Here is a 26133-nt window from a genome sequence, read left to right as displayed (position 1 = left end):
GTAAAAGTATGAATCATTTCAAATTCCCTATATTAAGCAAACCAGATGGCACAATTTTCTTGTTTTTAATTTAAGGATAGCCAACACCAACACTCAGACAAACGAAGCATTACAAACGAAGCATTTGTGTTTAGTGAGTCCGCCAGATCAGAGGCAATAGGGATGACCAGGGATGTTCTCTTGATACTTGCATGAATTTGACAATTTTCCTGTCCTGCTAAATGTTAGAAGTACTTTTGGGTGTCAGGAGAAATGTAGGGAGTAAAAATAACATTATTTTCTTTAGGAATGTAGTAATGTAAAAGTAAAAAATTGTCACAAACATCAATAGTAAAGTACAGATACCCCAAAAAACTATTTAAATAGTACTTTAAAGTATTTTACTTAAGTACTTTACACCACTGCACGGGAGGGAAGGCGTACAGAAGCACACCTGGCCATTTGTGGGCCAACGCATCCACGCCTAGAGGAGCGTTGTGATCCCACATTGCACAGAACAAGCTGTACAGATCGACGGCAGCCATGCCGTAATACCCCGACACGTCCACGACGACTTCAGGCTGAAGTCGCCACTCCCCTGGTAGGGGGTTCCCCCGTGACAGTAAATCCTCACTCGAGTTTAGTCTGCCTAGCATGTGTTGCTCTGAGAGACAACATATGTTTGCTGCTCCATAGCAAGATCTTTCTCGTCAGAGAGTGAAGTCGACGGGAGCGCATTCCTCCTTGGCAGCTGATATACGCCACCGTAGATGTATTGTCTAGCCTGACCTGCCCACCATCCCTGTAGTGACGCATCCATCATCACTACTTTGCTCGTGAAGACTTTCCCAGTAGGGCAGCCCTGTGTCAAGAGGGATCAATCAATCAAATGTATTTATGAAGCCCTTTCTACATTAGCAGATGTCACAAAGTGCTTATACAGAAACCCAGCCTAAAACCCCAAAGAGCAGGCAGATGTAGAAGCATAGTGGCCTGGAAAAAGTCCCTAGAAAGGCAGGAACCTGGGAAGAAACCTAGAGAGGAACCAGGCTTTGAGGGGTGGCCAGTCTTCTTCTGGCTGTGTCGGGTGGAGATTATAAGAGTACATGGCCATTAAGGCCAGATCTTTCTTCAAGATGTTCAAACGTTCATAGATGACCAGCAGGGTCAAATAATAATCACAGTGGTTATAGAGGGTGCAACAGGTCAGCACCTCAGGAGTAAATGTCAGTTGTGCCGATAGATACTTTGCAAAGAGAAGCACACGCCTGTGCCGGTGGAGAGATGGGTCCAAGCAGAGTGAGGTCACCCAATGCAGGAAATTTCATGAGGAGGAGACAAAGTGGAACTATCACAATCATGGAGGCCATGAGCCCAAGAACACTCAGACATATCTAGTACGTGACTGATGTTCCTGGGCGAAACCCTGAGGGACAGTGGGAAAAAAAACGTTGCTCTCTCCACAGTGAGGGCTGCTCGACAGGCTACAGAGTCCAGAGACAATCGGCAAAAGACTTTCTGCTGGATTGGTAAGAGCGAGTTTATGGCACAATTCATCCTGAAGCCCAGAGCGAGTAGGTGCGACAACATCTGGGCTGTGTGCTTCACTACCTGAGCACGAGTGTCTACGCAGATCAACCATAGTTGACGTACATCAAGACTCTTAAGGCTCTCTTCGGCACAAAGGGACAGACCGAATGGTAAGGTGAGATATTCGTAGGCTGTGCCCTTGATGGTGAACCTCAGATATCTCCCATGTGCAGGATAAACTCTGATGTGGAAATAAGCATCCTTAAGGTCTGTGGTGAACCACTCCTGCCCTACCTCTTCGGTCTGGCAGAGTAGCACAAACTCAGCAGAGGGGAGAAATGATTTTTCAGGGGCGTAATCCATCAGGCTGCAGTGCAGGCGGAGGTGATGCCTGAGTAGCTTCTCCCTCCTCTGGGACTTTGTTGTCAACGGAGTCATCCTCGAGCAAGGACGAGGCCTGGGAAATACTTTCCATGTACTTCACTCTATGTCTAAGGACACCAGAGTCCAGCTGAGGGCAATGTAGACAACTAGCGGGTGATGATAGCCAGCTAGCCGAGCCATCACGGGAAATACCAAGTGCTGAATCGGTGTGTAAACCAAGCAACTCGAGATAGAACGCACAGTTAGATTATCTTTCACACGAGAATGTAAAAGGGATGGTGCTTCAGTGGTGGGGTAATACACTTTGAAGAAACACCACCGCTCGTGTTAGCCAAACAAACTGAATCTGGGTTTAGCCCAGAGGTTGCTAGCTAAAACACCTGTGATGCTGTTAGCCCACTAGCTAGCTAAGACACTAGAAAGTTCAGCTAGATACAATTTTTTTTTTTTGTATTTTTTTTTTTTAGCTAGCTACAGTTAAAGTCGGAAGTTTACATACACTTAGGTTGGAGTCATTAAATCAAATTTTTCAACCACTCCACAAATTTCCTGTTAACAAACTATAGTTTTGGCAAGTCGGTTAGGACATCTACTTTGTGCATGACACAAGTAATTTTTCGAACAATTGTTTACAGACAGATTATTTAATTTATAATTCCAGTGGGTCAGAAGTTTACATACACTAAGTTGACTGTGCCCTTAAACAGCTTGGAAAATTCCAGAAAATTATTTCATGGCTTTAGAAGCTTCTGATAGGCTAATTGAAATTATTTGAGTTAATTGGAGGTGAATCTGTGGATGTATTTCAAGGCCTATCTTCAAACTCAATGCCTCTTTGCTTGACATCATGGTAAAATCAAAAGAAATCAGCCAAGACCTCAGAATTGTTTTTTTAGATCTCCTCAAGTCTCGTTCATCCTTGGGAGCAATTTCCAAACGCCTGAAGGTACCACGTTCATCTGTACAAACAATAGTACGCAAGTATAAACACTATTGGACCACGCAGCCATCATACCGCTCAGGAAGGAGACACGTTCTGTCTCCTAGAGATGATCGTACTTTGGTGCGAAAAGTGCAAATCAATCCCAGAACAACAGCAAAGGACCTTGTGAAGATGCTGGAGGAAACAGGTACAAAAGTATCTATATCCACAGTAAAACGAATCCTATATCGACATAACCTGAAAGGCCGCTCAGCAAGGAAGAAGCCACTGCTCCAAAACCGCCATAAAAAAGCCAGACTACGGTTTGCTACTGCACATGGGGACAAAGATCGTACTTTTTGGGAGAAATGTCCTCTGGTCTGATGAAACAAAAATAGAATTGTTTGACCATAATGACCATCAATATGTTTGGAGGAAAAAGGGGGAGGCTTGCAAGCCGAAGATCACCATCCCAACCGTGAAGGACAGGGGTGGCCGCATCATGTTGTGGGGGTGCTTTGCTGCAGGAGGGACTGGTGCACTTCACAATATAGATGGTATCATGAGGCAGGAAAATGATGTGGATATATTGAAGCAACATCTCAGACATCTGTCAGGAATTTAAAGCTTGGTCGCAAATGGGTCTTCCAAATGGACAATGACCCCAAGCATACTTCCAAAGTTGTGGCAAAATGGCTTAAGGACAGCAAAGTCAAGGTATTGGAGTGGCCATCACACAGCCCTGACCTCAGTCCCATAGAAGATTTGTGGGCAGAACTGAAAAAGTGTGTGCGAGCATGGAGCCCTACAAACCTGATTCAATTACACCAGCTAAAGTTAAACAATTTAAAGGCAATGCTACCAAATACGAATTGAGTGCATGTAAACTTCTGACCCACTGGGAATGTGATTAAAGAAATAAAAGCTGAAATAAATAATTCTCTCTACTATTCTGACATTTCACATTCTTAAAATAAAGTGGTGATCCTAACTGACTTAAAACAGGACATTTTTACTAGGATTAAATGTCAGGAATTGTGAAAAACTGAGTTTAAATGTATTTGGCTAAGGAGTATGTAAACGTCCAACTTCAATTGTAACTCAGAACGGTGGAAACCGACGGAGAGATAGAGACCATGGGTAGAAGTAGCTATTACTACTGGAAAGCAACTATTACCAGGATGCCGCCCTAATTCAACTACAATATCTGTTGGCCCTGAAATCACCCCATATTCAAGACACTAGTAAAATTCATTGAAGCTGTTCTGGCAGCTCGTGGTGCCCCAACGCCCTATTAAGACACTATGTTAGTGTTTCCTTTATTTTGGCAATTACCTGTTGGTACCAGAAAGTACCTGTAGTTTAGCGTCATATAGTTTCTCTGTAAATCCCAGGTAAATACCTGCAGAGCCCAGCCAGTAAACTGTAGTGTTATTGAGTAGTGTTGCAGTAGTGTTGCCTGGTGTTAGCAGCAGCGATAGCAACACAACGCAGCGTGAGCAGCTCAGCAGCCTGGCTGTCTCCAAGCAGAGTCTATGTGGCTGGGGAGCTGGGGGAGTGTCGCTGCCTCTCAGCAGCCAATCAGAGTGAGCGGGTGTGTTCGCCCAGGTAGCGCCAAATCGCCATGGACTGGGGTTGGCAGAGGAAGAAGGGGGATGGGGGGGGATAAGGGAGGGGGGAAGATGTGGGAGAGGAGGGGAAGGTAGGGTGGGGGGTAGTGATATGACGTCCCTCTTGCCAGCAGCAGAATTGATGAGATGACAGACCTGTGTGTCCTGCCGCCAATGTTGTCCTGACATTGGCCCCCTCTTCCGTTTCTCTCTCTCTCTTATACTTGATTGCCTTTCCCTGCCTCTCTCGCTCTCACACACACACACACACACACACACACACACACACACACACACACACACACACACACACACACACACACACACACACACACACACACACACACACACACACACACACACACACACACACACACACACACACACACACACACACACGCTGTCCCTCTCATCCCATTCTGTTAATCTTTCTCTGTGAATCCCTTCTATCTCTCCTTCTCCATCTTCTTCTCCGTTTTCCTCTTTTCTGTCTGTCTACTTCTCTCTCGCCTTACATCTCTTAATATCGCCCTGGTTTTTCTCTCTCTCTCTCTCTCTCTCTCTCTCTCTCTCTCTCTCTCTCTCTCTCTCTCTCTCTCTCTCTCTCTCTCTCTCTCTCTCTCTCCCACTCTCACCCTCTCTCACTCTCTCACTGGTGGCTGTGTCCTTGAGAGGTGCAGTGCTAACTGGCTGGTACAGGGAGCCAAGTGAGGGGGAGAGGAGGGGAGGAAGAGGAGGAGACCTGTGGGCTATAGAGGGTTTGAAATCTCTTACCTCGTCTACGTAAGCTTTCTATGCGCGCTATGCGATTTCTGGGCATAGTCAGAGATGTCGGAACAATGATAGTCATTATTTTCTGGGAAGATCCTCCGTTACGGCAATGCTACTTTTCACTTCCTGAATGTAATAACCTAGTTGTAAGTCAAAACACTTGCCCCTGCTCTCACGTGATCGATGGTGGTGGCCACTTTTACTGAACCTCCGGACAGCAGACAATGACAGGTTTTTACAACAGACAAAGTATTAAGGAAATCAGACAGAGCAGATGGAAGAGAGGCAGGGTGAATACTAATACAGCGATGACATATCAGAATGTTGGTGTTTTGAAATTTGAGATTCATTATTTTCTTTCTGCCTCCCAGCGTAAATGTACTTCCATCTCAAGGTTCTTCAGGAAGTACATTTGGACTGGGAGGCAAATTAAAGTCCTCACGGCGATAGAACAGAATGAAATATTTGTAATAGAGTTGTAATAACTCTTTAACTGGTGTGTACTGGTGTCTTTTATTTGTATTACTCTCTAATCCTTCTGCATTGCAGTGAGGCCAGATGTCACGTCCTGACCATAGAGAGCCTTTATTTTCTATGGTGGAGTAGGTCAGGGCGTGACTGGGGGGTTAGTCTAGTTTATATTTTCTATGTGGGGTTCTAGGTTGTTTTTTCTATGTTGGGGTTTTGGTATGATTCCCAATTAGAGGCAGCTGGCTATCGTTGTCTCTAATTGGGGATCAAACTTAAGTAGCATTTTTTCCACCTGTGGGTTATGGGATATTTTTTATGTTTTGAGTTAGTGGTGTAGTCGCTGTTCGTTGTTTGTGTGTAGTTGCCAGTGAGCACTGCATTTGACTTCTCGTTTTGTTCTGTATTGTTTTGGTGAGTTTCATTTAATTAAGCATGTGGAACTCTACGCACGCTGCGCCTTGGTCCGTTAATTCTACAAGCGACCGCAACACCAGATCAATACAGAAACTCTCTCTCCTTATGATCTGTTGTGAGTTTTTTCTGCAACTCTACTCTGCGTGGGATTATGGGCTGAGCTGAGGACAACGTTGTCTTTATTCAAATGTCCAGAGAAGAAACTGCCAGGCCAGTGAAGCTGCTCGCTGTCAAGATCATTTGCTATGCCTCAAACTATTACCGAGTGTGTCGTTTGAATATTCTCCCCCTGCGGACCTGGAAGAGTTGGTGCTGCCTTGACAACAGCTAATGGGGATCCTAATAAAATACTAAATACTGAGTCAGTCTGTCTGTCTCTGTGGGTTCACGCTGTAGCACAGCGATGGCCACTACTAGCCAATCCTGGTCCTGGAGAGATACCGTAGGTGCGTTTTGTTACAGCCCAGCATTGAAACACCTAATCCAATGAATCAGCCAAGAGTCATTGGATTAATCAGGTGTGCTAGTGTAGGATTGGTCACCCGTGCTGTACCATATACCTCTAGACTTAGACTCTGATATTATAGTAGCTTAGTGATAAACACAGGTCTTCCACAGACCAAGCTGGCTGCCTGAAGCATGTACGAGGATGGAGTATCTGTGGCTGTTTACATGTCAGCCACAGCAGTGATCTGTCTTCTCGGACACATCCTGTGTGTGAGTCACTAACCACCTCCATTACTCAAACTGAGGCTGGTTCTACTGTGGCCAGCAGTAGTTAGTACTGTATGTATATGTTAAAACGGCAGTACATATACTCTCAGACAAAAATATGCTACCGAGAAGCTAAAAGGGCTCTTCGGCTGTCCTCATAGAAGAACCCGTTCTACATGGAACCCAAAAGGGTTCTACCTAGAACGAAATAGAGTTTTACCTGGAACCAAAAAGGGTTATTCCATGGGGACAGACGAAGGACCATTTTGGAACCTGTATAGCTCTTAGAATAGAAAACCTACATAGCCATTCAATGGAGGAAAATACTTGCACAGACAACCATCCTGTGGTCATTAGGTCTCTGTGTGAATCTGTGTTATTTTCTTCTTCTGATTTCTTACAAATCTAATTATAACACAGCTGTGGTGACTAATGTTTCTGACAACCTAAAGTGTGTTGTTTTACCCACTGCTCAAATCTCCTCTGCCCGGGATGGGGGACAGGGAGACAGGCTTTGACTTGGCTGTCACCAGCCTCTCTCTCAGCTAGATATATTATAATGAAGCGATTTAGGCTGGAATGGATTAATTAGTTATACATCTGAAAGGCTGTCCGCGCTGAACCAAAATTAGAATTCCTCGTGGTGGGGAGCGAGAATCCAGGGTAGAGGAAAGGGTAGAGAGGAGAGAGGGAAGAGGGGAGCCCATTGGGCGGGTTTGAGATTAAACAGCTTTAATTAAAGTACATGTCACTGAAGCAGACATGAGAGTTGAGTTGAGCTTCAAGATGTGTGATGAATGGATTTGACACAACTATTTCCATTGGAAATGGAAGATTAGAAGATGTTTTTTAATGTTTTACAGTAAGGTATAAACAGTGTCACACAATTTGTACCACATTGTATACCCCTGGGTAGATGTGAAAGTGGTAGAATATCCCCCATCTTGCTGTCAACAAGTCAACAGTGAAAGGAGAATCATTGCACCACCAAGTGCTAAACAGAAATCCATGAAAGCTAATGTCGAGACCACATCAAGATGTCCTCTCTCACACTGTTTTGCTGCCACTTACAGTGCATTTGGAAAGTATTCAGACCTCTTGACTTTTTCCACATTTTGTTACGTTACAGCCTTATTATAAAATGAATTGAATTACATTTTTCCCTCATCAATCTATACAATACTCCCCATAATGACAAAGCAAAAACAGGTTTTTAGAAATGTTAGCAAACTTATAGGATATTCAAAACAGAAATACCTTATTTACATACGCATTTAGACCCTTTGCTGTGAGACTCAAAATTGAGCTCAGGTGCATCCCGTTTCCATTAATCATCCTTGAGATGTTTCTACAACTTGATTGGGAAATTAAATTTCCCTGTGGGAAATTAAATTGATTGAACATGATTTGGAAAGACACACACCTGTCTATATAAGGTCCCACAGTTGACAGTGCATGTCAGAGCAAAAACCACGCAATGAGGTTGAAGGAATTGTCCGGAGAGATCCTAGACAGGATTGTGTCAAGGCACAGATCTAGGGAAGGGTACCAAAAAATGTCTGCAGCATTGAAGGTCCCCAAGAACACGGTGGCCTACATTATTCTTAAATGGAAGAAGTTTGGAACCACCAAGACTCTTCCTAGAACTGGCCGCCCGGCCAATCTGAGCATCAGGGGAGAGGGGCCTTGGTCGGGGAGGTTACCAAGAACCCGATGGTCACTCTGACAGAGCTCCAGAGTTCCTCTGTGGCCTTTATGGTAGAGTGGCCAGACGGAAGCCACTCCTCAGTAAAAGGCACATGACAGCCTGCTTGGAGTTTGCCAAAAGGCACCTAAAGGACGCTCAGACCATGAGAAACAAAATTCTCTGGTCTGATGAAACCAAGGTTGAATGTGGGGATGTTTTCAGCGGCAGGGACTGGGAGACTAGTAAGGATCGATGGAAAGATGAACTGAGCAAAGTACAACGAGATCCTTGATGAAAACCTGCTCCAGAGCGCTCAGGACCTCAGACTAGGGCAGATGTTCACCTTCCAACAGTTCAACAATCCTAAGCATACAGCCAAGACAACGCAGGAGTGGCTTTGGGATAAGTCTCTGAATGTCCTTGAGTGGCCCAGCCAGATCGCGGACTTGAACCAGATCTAACATCTCTGGGGAGACCTGAAAATAGCTGTGCAGCGACGCTCCCCTTCCAACCTGACAGAACTTGAGAGAATCTGCAGAGAAGAATGGGAGAGACTCCCCAAATACAGATGTGCCAAGCTTGTAGCGTCATACCCAAGAAGACTCAAGGCTGTAATAGCTGCCAAAGGTGCCTCAACAAAGTACTGAGCAAAGGGTCTGAATACTTATGTAAATGGATTATTTCCATTTTCTATTTTTAATACATTTGGTAAAATGTCTAAAAAACAGTTTTTGCTTCGGCATTATGGTGTATTGTGTGTGTATTGATGAGGGAAAAAACTGTTTAATCAATTTTAGAATAAGGCTGTAACGTAACAAAAGGTGGAAAAAGTCAAGAGGTCTGAATACTTTACGAATGCACTGTAGATGCCCATCAAAGTGACACACAGACAATGGATGGCATTTCGACCATCTTTGGATGTTTGTCAGTCCCCCTCCGGGTGCTGTGACACATAGGCTAACCCTTTGTCTCATTTCTCAATCACATTAGAGAGCTGTCAGGTTGTACAAATCTGGCACTCGGACATGTTTTTCAAAGGCATGTCTTTAAACCTCAGCTATTTTAGCCAAACAGATAGTGTTCTGCTGACTCATTCTGCTGTACTTAAAAGAGTCTAAATCCCTGGAGTCTGGTTTGACCTCTGATCTCTATCATCATCCACCAATCAGAGAGGGCAGAGAGGAATGAGGTTTAAAGGCGCTGCATGGTCAATCCAATGTCTGCATTGGTCGTGCAGCATTTACGGTGATATGGCCTCTGCAGAAGTCAGGGCATTCATACTTCTTGCACTTCGCCGAGCAGCACAGAGCTGTTGTGAAGGAAGTGAGTTTGTGATTATACAGGACCTCCCGCCCTCACCTACCGTCAACCAATCATGTCACTGCGGAGCTATACGGAGCCCTCTGCATTGTTACAGCGCACGGCGATGTGGTACTGCGCTCGATTTGGCCTCTGCTTGCCTCTGGAGGCTCTGCAATTGCGTCACACCATCCATACGGCACCTCCGACCACATTTTCGGATCAAGCATAAATTGTCTCTTATGCTCAACTGAGCCAAGGAGTAGTAGTATGGGGTGGGTATTTAAGTACCATTAGCCACTTCAAATACTCCTCCAATTGACATTTTAAGCACCACGGGTAACCACTATTCAATTGAACGTCATGTTTTCTTGGTATAATCTGTATTTGGGGTGGTATTACAGAGAGCCTGTAAAGAATATGACTACTGGTATCAATCAATCAATCAATTTTATTTTATATAGCCCTTCGTACATCAGATAATTTCTCGAAGTGCTGTACAGAAACCCAGCCTAAAACCCCAAACAGCTAGAATGCAGGTGTAGAAGCACGGTGGCTAGGAAAAACTCCCTAGAAAGGCCAAAACCTAGGAAGAAACCTAGAGAGGAACCAGGCTATGAGGGGTGGCCAGTCCTCTTCTGGCTGTGCCGGGTGGAGATTATAACAGAACTATGCCAAGATGTTCAAAAATGTTCATAAGTGACAAGCATGGTCAAATAATAATCATGAATAATTTTCAGTTGGCTTTTCATAGCTGATCATTAAGAGTTGAAAAACAACAGGTCTGGGACAGGTGGCGGTTCCATAACCGCAGGCAGAACAGCTGAAACTGGAATAGCAGCAAGGCCAGGCGGACTGGGGACAGCAAGGAGTCACCACGGGCGGCAGTCCCGACGCATGGTCCTAGGGCCCAGGTCCTCCGAGAGAAAGGAAGAGAGAAGGAGAAAATTAGAGAGAGCCAAGATTTTCAAAATGTTCATAAATGACAAGCATGGTCAAATAATAATCAGGAATAAATCTCAGTTGGCTTTTCATAGCCGATCATTAAGAGTTGAAAACAGCAGGTCTGGGACAGGTAGGGGTTCCATAACCGCAGGCAGAAGAGTTGAAACTGGAATAGCAGCAAGGCCAGGCGGACTGGGGGCAGCAAGGAGTCACCACGGCCGGTAGTCCCGACGTATGGTCCTAGGGCTCAGGTCCTCCGAGAGAAAGAGAGAAGGAGAAAATTAGAGAGAGCATACTTAAATTCACACAGGACACTGGATAAGACAGGAGAAGTACTCCAGGTATAACCAACTGACCCTAGCCCCCCGACACAAACTACTGCAGCATAAATACTGGAGGCTGAGACAGGAGCGGTCAGGAGACACTGTGGCCCCATCCGAAGAAACCCCCGGACAGGGCCAAACAGGAAGGATATAACCCCACCCACTCTGCCAAAGCACAGCCCCCACACCACTAGAGGGATATCCTCAACCACCAACTTACAATCCTGAGACAAGGCCGAGTATAGCCCACAAAGGTCTCCACCACAGCACAACCAAGGGGGGGCGCCAACCCAGACAGGAAGTTCACGTCAGTAACTCAACCCACTCAAGTGACGCACCCCTCCTAGGGACGGCATGAAAGAGCACCAGCAAGCCAGTGACTCAGCCCCAGTAACAGGGTTAGAGGCAGAGAATCCCAGTGGAGAGAGGGGGATTCTCTGGTATGTATGATAGAACGACACTGTTCTAGCTATTCCATTTCTATGGTCTCACCAGTATGGGAACACTGGCTGCGTCTGAAATGGCGCCCTATTCCCTTTATAGTGCGCTACATTTGACCAGAGCCCTATGTGTCTCAGGCATCCTCACCCAGGACCTGTTGTTGTTATGGTTAGCCTGTCAGCGTCACCATTTAGGTCCTGGGCTGTTTCTCTCAGCAACACCTACGCCACCACGCCTTCAGTTCAGCACCCCGTCTGCCTGTCAGAGAGCAGCAGCACGTACGCATCGGAAGTGTCTCACTACGTAACGCCATCATTTAGAGGGGCAAAGCTTCCCTCGCCGATGGGGAGATTTCACTTCTTTATTTTGCATTTTAATTATTCAACTGAGCTTGTTAGAGTTATATGGCTGTTCAGTTCCTTGACGTGGTAGAAACCAGAGCAGGGTCAAACGGGGTTTGGTAAACCTTTATGGTAGTACCGTTTAGTAATAGATTGATAATAGATCATGAATAAGACAGTTATTAACGCTCTATGACTTGACCTTAAAAGGAGGTCAGTAAAGTGTTTCTAAGGGTCCTGGCTCCTTTTGCCGATATCAAGGTTGTATTCTATTTTCTCTCATTATACAACTACAGTCACCCCCCAGAAAAGAGTTTTTCTGCCTAACAGCCCAACCCCCCCCCCCCCCCACACACACACACCCACAGCCATGTCATGTTAACAAAAAGAGTGACTACGTTATGCTTGTCCTCCTGCTAGGGGGGGGGGGGGGGGGGGGGTAATAGGACAACTATCTAACAGTCTGATAAAGAGAATATTTCATTTTCTGTTTGGTTCCTAAATGACGAATTAGATTCTGTTTTTGTAAATCTTTAATGGTTCGAGACAAAAGGGAAGGAAAAAAGTATGTATGTGGGGTTGTGTGTTTTAGTGTGTCAGTGCCGGTTAAGATCCAGAACTGTGTTGTGTTTGTGAAGGTTTTATGAGTGCTGGGCAGTGTGGCATGTTTGTGAAGGTTTTATGAGTGCTGGGCAGTGTGGCATGTTTGTGAGACAGCTTCTCTGTTTGACGTAGGCTGAATTGCACAGAGCCTGACATAAGAGTGATCTCTCTATCTCTTAGAGCTCTACAGCTTTACAACCCCATCAATTTCTTCCTGACTGACTGCCAGGCTGGCATCCTGAGGAGGGTTGCCAGTTATACATCACCTGATACACTTAATTGATTTAGAGTTGGTCTGCTCTGGTTTCCCGGACACAGATTAAGTCTTAGTATAAAAAGCACTAGTCCTAGACTAAAAAAGCTTTGCCATGAAGCATGCTTTTTAGTCCAGGACTATGCTTCATCTGTGAAACCGGCGCCCTTAGTTTTCACCGTGGTCGGTCTGGCATCCACTTTAGTAATGGGTAAACTGCTGAATAGCTGAATAAATGGGCTCGTTTTGGTCCTTTGCTCGTTTTCATGTTCTTGTCCACTTTCGGTGGGTTTCAAAGATCAGGCAAATTTCCCTCAATAGTACACAGGAATATGTCACTTTGCCTTCGTTGGTGCCCTGATTGGCTGAAATTAACAGCTCTTTGTTTGCAACGGGCATATAGATAGGCACATTTCTGTCGACCCACCTCTTGTTATTATCTTTCCAGAAAAATTCAAATCCAGTCATTTTAAAATCGAATGGTTGAAGTTGAAGCTCTGTGTTGACTTTGAGGTAGTGTAAGTGACTTCACTACTTTATTCACTATCATTCTCTCTCCTCCTATCCCTCTCTCTTTCTCTCTCCAGTACAAACAAGTGGAGCAGTATATGTCCTTCCACAAGCTGCCGTCCGACTTCCGACAGAAAATCCATGATTATTACGAGCACCGGTACCAGGGGAAGATGTTTGATGAAGAGAGCATCCTGGAAGAGCTGAATGAACCACTCAGAGAGGTAAGTCCCTTAGTCCCTGCCTGGACATGCACACCATGAACACAAACATTACTAACAAACTATGTCTATCTTAAGGAAATTGTCAATTTCAACTGCCGTAAACTGGTGGCATCCATGCCACTGTTCGCCAACGCAGAGCCCAACTTTGTGACAGCCATGTTGATCATGCTCCGCTTCGAGGTCTTCCAGCCCCGTGATTACATCATCAGAGAGGGCACCATCGGCAAGAAAATGTACTTTATCCAGCACGGAGTCTGTAATGTCATCACTAAGGGAACCCTGGGAATGAAGCTCTCTGATGGCTCCTACTTTGGAGGTATGGGCCTGAACGACAATACACACAGAATGAAATATAATTCAGCAAACAATTCATATTTAGTGCTTCCTGTGTTTTTGCCTTACATCTTTGTACTCTATTACCATGTTCTCAAATTATGAAGTGCTTTGTGTGTTGGGGTATTCCTGTGTCCCTCAGCTCTCAAAACTAGCATAGCCAGTACTTTTTGGAAGTGTAAGACAATCCCAGATGGCTGGTAGTTGAACAGATGCAGTGTGGTTTCTACAGTATATTTGAAACATAATTAAATATAACATTCTTATATTGTATCTCTGCCACACGTTGCTCTATCTCTATGTCTCCTGACCCTATTTCCCTTTTCCAGAGATCTGTTTGCTGACACGTGGTCGGCGTACTGCCAGTGTTAGAGCGGAGACGTACTGTCGTCTCTACTCCCTGTCTGTGGACAACTTCAATGAGGTTCTGGAGGAGTACCCCATGATGAGACGGGCCTTCGAGACAGTGGCCATCGACCGACTGGACCGCATAGGTACTGAAGAGAGCTCTGGGCCCTGTACCAATGCACCTTGCTCGCGTCCTTCCTCAAAGTAATCACTGGTCTGACAAGCTGTGGAACCGTTGCTTTCGCCATCCATTTGTGTTCGATCAGTGATAACTACAGGAGGAAGGAGGGATGCATTTTAAAGTAGTTAAATAAGACCTTAGTTGTACGGCTTCTCTCGCTTAAAAGAGAGAAAGAAACTGCCTGTGTGATAGCAGTTTTCATGCTAGTGGTACCCAGCTGGTTCCACAGATAAAGGTTATTATAGTTTTGTGTTTTTATATTTGTTTTTTTATTTGCATCTTTTTTTAATTGTTAGTTTTGTTTGTTTTCAGACCTGGTCTGCTAGTTTTTATTCAGTTTTAGTTATATCAAAAAATATTTTTTATTACTTCATTTCAGTTGAAGTTTTAGTGTTAAGGATAGAAAGCATGCGTTTGAGGCATTGTTTTGTTTATATTTTTGTGTGTTACTTCTTGCCACTGGGGTGCAGTAATACATAAGGTGATGGGTCAGGTTCTAGGTTAGGTTTAAATTATAAAGTCAATTTCATTGTGACTTGAATTTAAAAGGAAGCAAGAAGTGCTACAAACAAATATGGTTGAAGGAAACTCTCCAATGCTTTTTAATAATTATTTTTAACTAGTAGTACATGTAAGAAGAATCAAGTTGGCTACCTAGATGATTTTTTCCATGTTAGCTAGTGATAGCTAGTGATAGTTATGCACAAGCCCAATTTTTTAAATAAAAATGTAATAATTGTCATGATTTTTTTATTTTATATTAGTTCGTTTTGAAGTCAAAGATTTCAAATTCAATTTCAGTTTCAGTATAGTTTTTGTTTTTCAAACGGGTTTGTAAATTATTTCATTACATTTTACAAAATATTTTTTTCATGATTAGTTTTATTTTTAGTTTCAGTTCTAGTTTACTATAATAACCTTACCACAGATGCTGCAGTCCCCACTGTTTGCCAGACACACCAGTGTTCCAAATAATCGAGACCTGGTACAGATTTATTAAGTGGATCCACCTGTTATTTTCACATGCTGGAAGAGGACAAAAACAAGGCTTGAAATATGACACTGTCTATATTGATACTTCATATTCATATTAGATCCTAATATTACGTAGTGATATCAATGTTTTTTTATTTTACCTTATGTTCTATCTTTTTATGTTTTACTCCCTCTAAGAAATAGCAGATGCAATCTTATCTATGAATAAGATTTCTATCCCAGGCAGTCAGTTGAGTAATGCTGTGGCCTCAGCACACAATTAACAGTGTTAATTGATCAAGTGAAACTATGACCCTCTTGTTCTCAGTATTTTCCTTGTGCATTGCTTCTTGCCCAAATATATACCTAGTTTGAAGGTCAGAACATACTGTCTGTGATCCTCCTCCCTTATCTCTTAATTTGTTACCCCTACTTCTCCTCCTCTTTCCTCTACCTCATCATGTTCTACTATTCTCCTCCTCCTCCCTTCATCACAGGCAAGAAGAACACCATTCTGATGCACAAAGTGCAGCACGACCTCAACTCCGGCGTCTTCAACAACCATGAGAATGAGATGATCCAGGAGATTGTCAAGTACGACCGTGAGATGGTCAAACTGGTGGACCTCCAGAGACCCCGCACCATGTCCATGACTTCCTCCGCCCCCGGGGGCATGTTCTCCCCTGCAGGTCCTTCCGGGGCTGGGGCCCTCGCTAGCCTCCAGCAGGCTGTGGCCATGAGCTTCTGCCCCCAGGGGATGGGGCCGATGGGGGGAATGGGGATGCCGGGGATGGGGCTGATGGGTATGCCGATGGGTATGGGGACTGGGCCGATGGGGCCAGGTCCGATGGGGCTTGGGATGGCGTCTGGTTCGGGGTCAGGGACGCTGCAGTCCCCCCGCATGTTGCGGAGGTTCCAGGTGGTCCATAGCCTGTCCCAAAGCCCAGTCTCCGCATCCCCTCTCCAGTCCCAGCCACCCCAGATGGCTCATGCAACAGGGGCGTTTGGGTCGGCTATCTCCAGCCCACCAGTCCAGAGCCCTCTGACGCACCAGGGACGGACATTCCAGTACATGGGAGGAGCAGGGCCCTCTGGGTCTCAGCTGTCCCTGGTGCAGCACCACGTTCCCAGTCCCACGCACACCATCCAGAGGCCCTCCTCGCACAAGAGCACCCACTCCCTCCACTCGGGCACTCTGAGCCAAGACGCCCGTGCCCTCTCCTCCTCCCAGCTCTCCCTCCCTCAGGAAGGAACCCCTGTCGTCGCCCTCAGCCCTCCCCAATCAACCCACCCATCCACCCATGCCTCCTCTACCTCCATCGGCCCTCCTCAGCCCACTCACCCTAGCCAGCCGGGGCCCTCCGGGGTGGGGGTCCAGGTTGAGGGAAGACCCACGGGAGCACCACAGCGTGTGGCTTTCGCCTCTACTCCTCCCCCAGGAGCACCCGGGATGGGGGCGGCTGTGGCGGCAGCTGAGTCGGGGATCCCGGACTCTGGGGTTCCTAACAAGGATTTGATCGATAGCCTACCGGAGTTAGACTCGGCCCGGAGCCGGCTGTCTTCTAACTTGTGACCCTATGAGAGGTGCAGGATAGAGGCCTTTACGTAGGTGAATCTAAACCTCTGTCTGAATGACCTGACTGGTTTGCTTCCTAACCGACATGGCTGGCAGAATACGGGCCACATCGTCAGTCATTCATACAGAATGTCTTATGTGTCGGTCAGAGTCAACAAAGAGGAAAGAGGAACTCTGTGACTAGTGTGATTCAGAGTCTAAACAATTAAACTAGTTTAACAAAGGTAAGACTGGACTGTTCTACTGTGCCAGCACCTTTATTCTTAGTAGCACCCCTTACATTCTGCTTCCAAACACCTATATTGCTGACTTTTACTGTAAAGATATCGAGAAAGAAGCTGTTGCATACCGTGTAGAATCCATACACCGTAATCTAGCAGGAGCTGGACTTAAAAACGAAAAATCAGGGACTTGAATCAAAGGACAATGATGACATTCTACGCTTTCAGAACGTGTTTTTGGGTGTCCTTTTTTTCTGTATACGCTGTTGTAGCAAAAATAAATACATTGCTCTTCACATTGTTTAAAATAGTGTTTTAGACCGCTGGTCGATCTTACATCGATATGTAAATAGTTGAAATAGTAAAAAAAAAATGACCGAAAGATAGTATCTTCATTGTATCTATTCTAAACCAAAGTTGAGCTTGAACACGAAGTTTGGTTGTGTCTGTATCAACTAAAAATGAGATCCAGAAGAAAATGCCATTTATTTAACTGCCTTGATTCCAAGTTTAGAAGCCATATATTTGGTTTGTGTGGGTGTGTGTATATATATATATGTGTGTGTGTGTGTGTGTGTGTGTGTGTGTGTGTGTGTGTGTGTGTGTGTGTGTGTGTGTGTGTGTGTGTGTGTGTGTGTGTGTGTGTGTGTGTGTGTGTGTGTGTGTGTGTGTGTGTGAGAGAGAGTTGGTATGCATGCTTTTGGTTCCATTCTGTTTTTCCAAGAGAGCTGACATGTGTACTCATATCTTTACACTGCTTTGTCAGGCATGGTTGGTTGGATTTGCTGGCAATGGCACAGGCAATATTTCCCAGCTTCTCTGTTCAGCTAAATGTGTCTGGGAAGATATCCACTTGTCATGTTGGAACATGTCGTGACACTGGAGGCAAAAGTGGTGGTAAATTGTCTGCGCTTTATCAAAAAGAACCATTTCAAACAACCCACACTGTATACTTGCTTGTTTTCGTCCAGGTTTATTGATTAATACATGCAATATAATTCTGCAATACTCTTACCCCGCGTATATGTATATACACTAATTTTCCAGTACATTAGGTACACCACCCTGTTCAAGAAAATGGTTCGCTCCTACAGACAGTGAGTCACGTGGCCTTGTTATATAAAGCAGGCAGACAGCCATCGAGGCATTCAGTTACTGTTTGATTGAATGTTAAAATAGGCAACACAAGTTACCTAAGCTACCTTGAGCATGGCTTTTCATGCACGGCAGTGTCCAGGGTTTACCGAGAATGGTCTGACAAATAAAAACCATCCAGTCAGCGGCAGTCCTGTGGGCAAAAACAGCTCTTTGATGAGAGGTCGAAGGAGAATGGCAAGAATCGTGCAAGCTAACAGGCGGGCCACAAACAGGCATATAGCAGTGCAGTACAACAGTGGTGTGCAGAACGGCCTCTCGGAACGCACAACTCGTCGGTCCTTGTCGCGGATGGGCTTATTGCAGCAGACGACCACGCCGGGTTCCAGTCCTATCAGCTAAAAACAGTGGACATGCGACCACCAACACTGGACAATATTGAGGACTGGAAAAACATTGCCTGGTCCGACGAATCCTGTTGCGTCATGCTGATAGCAGAGTCAGGGTTTGGCTAAGCAGCATAAATCCATGGCCTCATCTTGCCTAGCGTCAATGGTACAGGCGGGTGGCAGTGGTGTAATGGAGAGGGGAATTTTTTCCTGGCACATGTTAGGTCGCTTGATACCAATTGAGCAATGTTTTCTTGCACTGAAGAATTCAGGCTGTCCTGGAGGCAAAACGGGGTCTGACCCTGTACTAAATGGGTGTACCAAATCAACTGGCCATATACAGTACCAGTCAAAATTTTGGACACACCCACTCATTAAAAGGTTTTTCTTTATTTTTACTATTTTCTACATTTTAGAATAATAGTGAAGACATCGACAGTATGAAAATCAACTAGAATAACTACAGAGACCATCGTGTATTACCTAAATACTCATCATAAAACATTTATGAAAAATACACAGTGTACAGCAAATGAAAGACACAGATCTTGTGAATCCAGCCAATATTTCAGATTTTCTAAGTGTTTTACAGCGAAAACACAATATAGCGTTATATTAGCTTACCACAATAGCAAACATCACAACAGCATTGATTCAAGCCAAAAATAGCGATAACGTATAAACCACCAAAATATATTAATTTTTTCACTGACCTGCTCAGAATTCTTCAGATGACAGTCCTATAACATCATATTACACAATGCATATAGAGTTTGTTCGAAAATGTGCATATTTAGCGGCACAAATCGTGGTTATACAATGAGAAAAGTAGCCAAGCTCCCCAGAAAATGTCGGCAGAAATCTTTGGAGAGGCACCTATTCTAATCAATAAATAATCATAAACTTGACTAAAAAATACAGGTTGGACAGCAAATGAAAGACAAATTAGTTCTTAATGCAATCGCTGTGTTACATTTTTAAAATTAACGTTACTACGCATACAGCGTGCGCTAAAGCGAGACCGCACCGAAATTCATGGCGGAATTATTGTTTGATATTTGTCAACATAAATACGAATTAACAACATAAAGACTGCTTACTATTTGCTGAGCTTCCATCAGAATCTTGGGCAAGGTGTCCTTTCTCCAGAACAATCGTCTTTTGGTTGAAAGATGTCCTCTTCTCCTGTAGAAATAGCAGCTAACGCTAGCCATCCACCTGAGAGGTGTCCAACTCGCGATAGAGCAACACAAAGAAATTCCAGAAAATCGCAATAAACTGATATAAACTGCTATAAGTCGGTTAAAATTAACTACCTTATGAAGTTTTTAAGACAAAAATCAAATTAAACCAGAGCCGGAGATATAGAACTGCTAAAACCAAAGCTTTTCAGGACGCCATTGTGATGTCCCTCTTGCGCCAGGCGCCCCGTTGAAAAGAACGGTACTTCCGTTCCATGAGCCTTTATAGTGCCCCAGATGGTGCAATCCACTTCATTCAAATTCTCACCGCTTACTGACATCTAGAGGAAGGCGTATGCAGTGCATGTAGCCCCATAGCTTACATGGGGACTTATAAACTGACCCTAGAACAGGGACCTCGATTTCAGAAATCTCACTTCCTGACAGGAAATGTGCTGCAGAATGAGTTCTGTTTCACTCAGAGAAATAATTCAAACGGTTTTAGAAACTAGAGAGTGTTTTCTATCCAATAGTAATAATAATATGCATATTGTACAAGCAAGAATTGAGTACGGGGCAGTTTAATTTGGGAACGAATTTTTACAAAGTCGAAATGGCGCCCCCCTATTGACAAAAGGTTTTAATGTGTTAGCTGTGTTGTGACAAGGTAGAGGTGGTATACAGAAGATAGCCCTATTTGGTAAAAGACCAAGTCCATATTATGGCAAGAACAGCTCAAATAAGCGAAGAGAAACGACAGTTCATCATTACTTTAAGACATGAAGGTCGCAAAGACCATCAAGCGCTATGATGAAACTAGCTCTCATGAGGACCACCACAGGAAAGGAAGACCCAGAGTTACCTCTGCTGCAGAGGATATGTTCATTAGAGTTACCAGCCTCAGGAATAGCAGATTCACAGAGTTCAAGTAACATACACATCGCAACATCAACTGTTCAGATGAGACTGCATGAATCAGGCCTTCATGGTCGAATTGCTGCAAAGAAATTTGAGATTTTTTTTTCCAACCGCCATGTCTTTGTGAGACGCAGAGTAGGTGAACGGATGATCTCCGCATGTGTGGTTATATTTGATTTGCTTAACACTTTTTGGTTACTACATGATTCCATATGTGTTATTTCATAGTTTTGATGTCTTCACTATTATTCTATTATGTAGAAAATAGTAAAAATAAAGAAAAACCCTTGAATGAGTAGATGTGTCCAAACTTTGGACAGGTACTGTATACATATATCTAGTGTATATGCTGTTTTTTTTACTGTGAAACCTTAAAGAATCAGCAGCTGCCGTGGCTTCACTAGTTGAGATATTGTAGTCCAGCGACCATATTGTTACCTTAACCTAAAATATCAGAGGAAGTGAGTGGATGTAGTTTTTTTGTGGATCAAATGAGGCAAACTGGTTTCAAACCTGTTCAAGGTCACCTGCGGATTTCAGAATGGAGTTATGGAAAACAAGTCCACAAACTGTCACTTTAAATTCAATTTTAAAGTACTATTGTACGTTGTAAAGCAAGACTAACTAATCAACAGAATGCATGCCAATGGGAAATGGGGTGGGGCAGAGGAAAAAGAAAAGTATATCTTAACCTGTGTGAGTTTGGTGTTGTATGTACAGTATATTGAGCAAGAGCATCTCCTTCGAGTCCAAAACTCCACGAATGTCTGTACGATAAGAATTTATTCCTCAATAATTCCTCAATTCAAGGATGTGGCGAGTTGTGACTTTGAAGATAAATATTTAAATGATTCTAACCCTGGTGTGCTTCAAGCCTTCTCTTGCTGAATGTATGCCATATGAGGGGGAAGACAGCTAATCAGAAATAAACTGCCATGTAAATACAAGGACCAAAATTATTACGGGTGACGATACGAAGGGAGATTTTGCTGAATGTGTCGCTGAGTGTTTGTGTGATGTTTCTTAGGTTTGATGCTTCTCTCGTTTGGGTGAGTTCTGTATGTAAACTGTATGTTACCCTGTTCCCTGATGAGAGAATACACTTTTTATTTATTGGATGTACTGTAGCATAGAGAGTTGAAACCATTTCCAGTTTGTCACTGAGATCCAACCCTTTGGTTCAAAGCAACACAGCAAAGTTGAGTTCAGCATTTAAGCACATTGTGTCACATTACGACGTTGTAAGCAAAGGGAAAAGCACTGCTTCAGTCTCTTAGAATGATCACATCTGGTTAAATAAAGGTTGAATAAAATGTAAAAATGTGTAAAAAAAATAACCTAATAATGTCTGTGGACAAATCTGGGAGAAATTTGTCAACTGACTCAATGTGTAAAAAAAACTGGCTTTTGAAGCTTTGAACTTTATCGATCGAGAGCAAAGCTGTTAATTCATGATGATGGACATTTCACTCAGGTTCGCTACCTTTCCGGAAAGATATATCGTTTTAATGATACGTGATTGGTTGACTATTTATTTGTTGTAGGTACAGTTTGTTTATGTTCTTGTAATCAACTTGTTTTCATTTTGCATCAAGTTGGCTTTGAATTCTGATTAATTGCACAAAACACACAGGATATAGTATAGTTTAATAAGTTATATGTTGAAATAGAATGCAGAAGTTCTAAGCAAAGCCCTATTGACACTTATGTTTTGACTTACAGGTGTAGGAGGCCATTTTAGATATTGAAAAAATAACTATGGAAAAGAATAGTGAATGTGAATTTCCAAGGGCTTCACTAATTTATGTACAGGCTTCATTTTCATATACATTCTGGATCATTTGATAACAATATGTATCATTCACAAGTGTATTACATATATTTTCAGTACATTCTAAGCCACATTTCAAAACCTTATGCTTTAAGACTATCATTTTTTTAACTGTCAAGTCACATATTTTAAGTCAGACCATAGTCCCCAACATATGAATATAGTGTTTTGTTTTCTCCCATGGGAAAAATGCATGTCAAAATGCCAATAGAATCATGAATGAGTTAAGTCCAAATGAGTGAATACCTGTGGATGCTTCAATGCGGTTTCAGTGCAATCAATTGGTCCTCTTACCTAATCCTTGTATGTGATAATACCAGAGTTTGCCCTATAAAGCTGCTATAAGGACTGTGCTGATGTTATTTGTCAGGATTTGTGTCCACAGTCAGTGAAAGAGAGAGGGACAGAGAGAAAGAAAAAACACTGCTTTGTTCAGTCAATATCATCTCTGTTTCATTGCAAGAGTTCCCATGCATTCACCTCAGTGACCTCAGTGAATTCACCTCATTCACCTCAGTGAATTTGGTTACCTTTTTCTTGAAGCCCTGGCATCTGTTATATCATGCACGAGACACTGTTTTGCAGGTTAAGTCAAATGTTATTTTGAATTTATTGTTACTTCGTTCTCCATTAAAAAAAGAGACTTGCAATGGAATAAAAACTTGATTCCCCGTGCATGCTTGAAATCGACTGACGATTATTCAGAGATGATTATCTTAGTTTAAAATCAATTTTTTCCATACCAGATATTAAGGGTACTGAATATCTTGGTATTAATGTCTTAGCAAATCAGGGTGTTCTCTGTTTCTGTTTTGAGAAGTGTCTTCTTTGTTTGTTTGTTTGTTTTGTTGTTTTTGACCATTTGCCCCAAAGCACATGGACTGTATATACCCTGTGCCTAGTATATCTAGTTTCGCCATAGTCTATTTTTGTGGTATGTACGTGCCTGTAAAAATGCAAATATGTGTTTTTATTTTCAACTTGCAATATATGTACAAATGTTAGATAAAGAGTAGTACTGCTGAATTAAAATTACAATGTCAGTATATATAATTTTCCCTGATTTGGGAAACACAAAATTGCACTTTTTGTTGGTTTGAGCCGTCAAACACCATGTGCGCTGTACTCTGTACTCATCTACTGTACGTGTGTTACACACAGAGTTGTGGGGGCACATTGTTACATTTTTACTACAATCTGGTATCACCAAAGCATTTTGTACAATGAGAGGGTGACCTCAAAGAGGCTTTTTGTGAAGTTTATGCAGTCTAGATATCACCTCAGTCAACATACAGTTTGTGTGGACAACTGAACTCAAAATTGTCCCAAAAAATCTAGAATCATTCAATTGAAAATTAACCCCCAAAATGTATATCTGAAGACCAGGGGAGCAACAGCGGTGCAAAGCTGCTTGAATCATGGTCTTTATGTCTGTCTGTTTGACAAAGCCAATGCATTTGCTTCTAACCTAAAGGAGACGTTTGGTTAATAATTCCTCGTGGGACCTTCAAACCTAGACATTGCTGTGTGCCAACTACAATGATTTAAAACGTCCTCTAGTCTGACTATTATTATACCTTAGTGTTGTAGATACCGTAGCCTGCTTATCTAAGCCTTCTCTCCGCTTCAGGACTCTCTGTATAATGTGTGTGAGTGTGTGTGTGTGTGTACCTGTGCCTTTCCTTCTACACTGTTGGTCCCACTTGAGAACACCAAGCTAGGTCTGCTAGCCCGCCTCAAGCAAAAACAGACACTGACGCATTAGCAATCTGAGTTGGCATCTGAAAAAAAAAGCTGTTTATTTTCGACAAAATACATTCCACTGCACTGTAGCCAGCGTTCCTAACAGTGGCTGTAGTAGAAAGGTTCTCAGAACTCAAGTAGATACTATATTTCAGCCACTATGGGTTGTATCCTATTCTGCCACTGAAAAGGTTGATTTCTCAGATCATTGTCACTCAGTGTTTGTCGCCCCTATAGAGGTTGTCGTAGAGCCAGCTTGTGTTTGGGTCTGTAAAGGTTAAAGTACTTTAACGCTTCACTGAACTCCATACTGTACTCTGTCTGAGCTGATATCTAACGGTCCAATCTCAAACTGACCCCTAACCCGTACTCCTACGTACTTCCTGTACTCTATATCTGCAAGGAGTGGATAGGTTTACTCAATGTGGTAATAGCTCCACTTTGTTCTTTGATAGGCTTGATGGAACTTCCACCATAATAGTTCCACCTACCCAGTACTTTCAGATGAACATAAGTGCATGGGGGTAGGAGGCCCTAAAGGTGTCTTTGGGACAGGTTACACAGCTGCCCTTCAGCTCATCCAGAACACAGAGCCAGGCTCTGGTCTCTCATTAAGCTGGTCTGTCGATCAGTGGCAATGTTGTTAAATTGTCCCTAACCAAACGATTCAGTGTTGTGCAATAAAAAGATGAGCGAATTGGCATATTCTTGAGTCATGTCCCTTGATTGATTTGTGTGTTCGTATTCGTGGTATACCTGACAAGATTGATTCTGACAATGATACACACTTCACAAAATGTGTTTTTCAGATATTTCATGAGGAAAATAATGTAGTTTACTTCTGCATGGAGAGGGGGAGGTGGAGATTATCTATACAGGCTAACAGGATCCAAATGAGTTTTTATGAAATAGTGTAGGTGTTTGTACTTAAGACCATCCTTGTGAAACAAATGTTTTTGAAGATAACCGCCACAGTACAACTATATAGTTCCTCGAGGACCGACATTCTTTAGATGCCTGAAGAGATGTATGGACCTTTGATTTGTTGTTACAAAACAGAAGCGACAAACACAAGTCCAATTAATCCTACAGGGTGCTGTCTTTTTTTATCTCTCCGCCCTGGATACAAGATCTACCTCTTATTTTTTAATCCCTCTCTCTCTCTCTGCAGACAGGGGCTCTTCTGCATCCCTGATGAGGTGTCTGAGTCTGGGAGCCTCCTACCACGTGCGTGCGTGCATGCGTGCGTTCGTGCGTGCGTGAAGAAACAAGTGAATGTGTGTATGTGTATGTTTGTTCATGCGTGCGTCAGAGACGAGGGCAGCCCAAGGACACATTCCTCTGGAGCAGCTACAGCACAGCTCCCACCCTCTCTGTCTCTCTCCCAACTATCTCTCCTCTCCTCTTTACCCTCTATCCCTTTTCCACCGTTCTCTCTCTCTCTCATTTCTCCCTTCTTCTACTCTCTGTGTTTCCCCTTTACCACCATTCCTCTCTCCCCTCCCTCCCTTCCTCCCCGACCCAGCGCCACCCCACCTCTCAGGACACACAGAGTGCAGCGATCCAGGGTGGAGCAGAGAGAGAGAGGGAGACTAGGGAGATAATAACAGGGGCACTGAATGATGAATAACCTTTCCTTGCAGCATAATTTCTCATAAATCTGTTTTATAATGTGAATAAAGACACGTACATTGTGTGTATAGCTTTACCGGGATTTGTAGAGAAGTGTAACTCCTTCCCGTTCCTTTCCTCTTTGTTGGTAGTCCTCTACAGCGTCCCTGGATGTCCTGCTGGCCTACTTCCATTAATTATATCACCATTCTCACTTTACAACCCCTGGCTGTTTCAGTCCAGAGGGGAATTTGCGTATTTAGTCACTAACTGGTATCCCCATCTATCCCCTTCTAGTCTCCTTGCTTTG

General features: G+C 43.5%; 1 protein-coding gene across 1 annotated transcript in view; it reads left to right on the top strand.

Annotated features, from left to right (window-relative positions):
- LOC129824351 (potassium/sodium hyperpolarization-activated cyclic nucleotide-gated channel 2-like) overlaps positions 1-24917 on the top strand; it is a 55761-nt gene extending 30844 nt beyond the window's left edge. The window contains exons 5-8 of the mRNA XM_055883939.1: positions 13275-13421; positions 13497-13737; positions 14084-14248; positions 15756-24917. Of these exons, the coding sequence (XP_055739914.1) occupies positions 13275-13421; positions 13497-13737; positions 14084-14248; positions 15756-16831 (1629 nt within the window). The 3' untranslated portion in view covers positions 16832-24917. The remainder of the gene's footprint in view (positions 1-13274; positions 13422-13496; positions 13738-14083; positions 14249-15755) is intronic.
- The last annotated feature ends 1216 nt before the right edge of the window (positions 24918-26133 follow it).

The sequence above is a fragment of the Salvelinus fontinalis genome, chromosome 26 (assembly GCF_029448725.1).
Source record: "Salvelinus fontinalis isolate EN_2023a chromosome 26, ASM2944872v1, whole genome shotgun sequence".
Taxonomy (NCBI): Eukaryota; Metazoa; Chordata; class Actinopteri; order Salmoniformes; family Salmonidae; genus Salvelinus; species Salvelinus fontinalis.
This window is presented reverse-complemented; position numbering and strand designations above follow the sequence as displayed.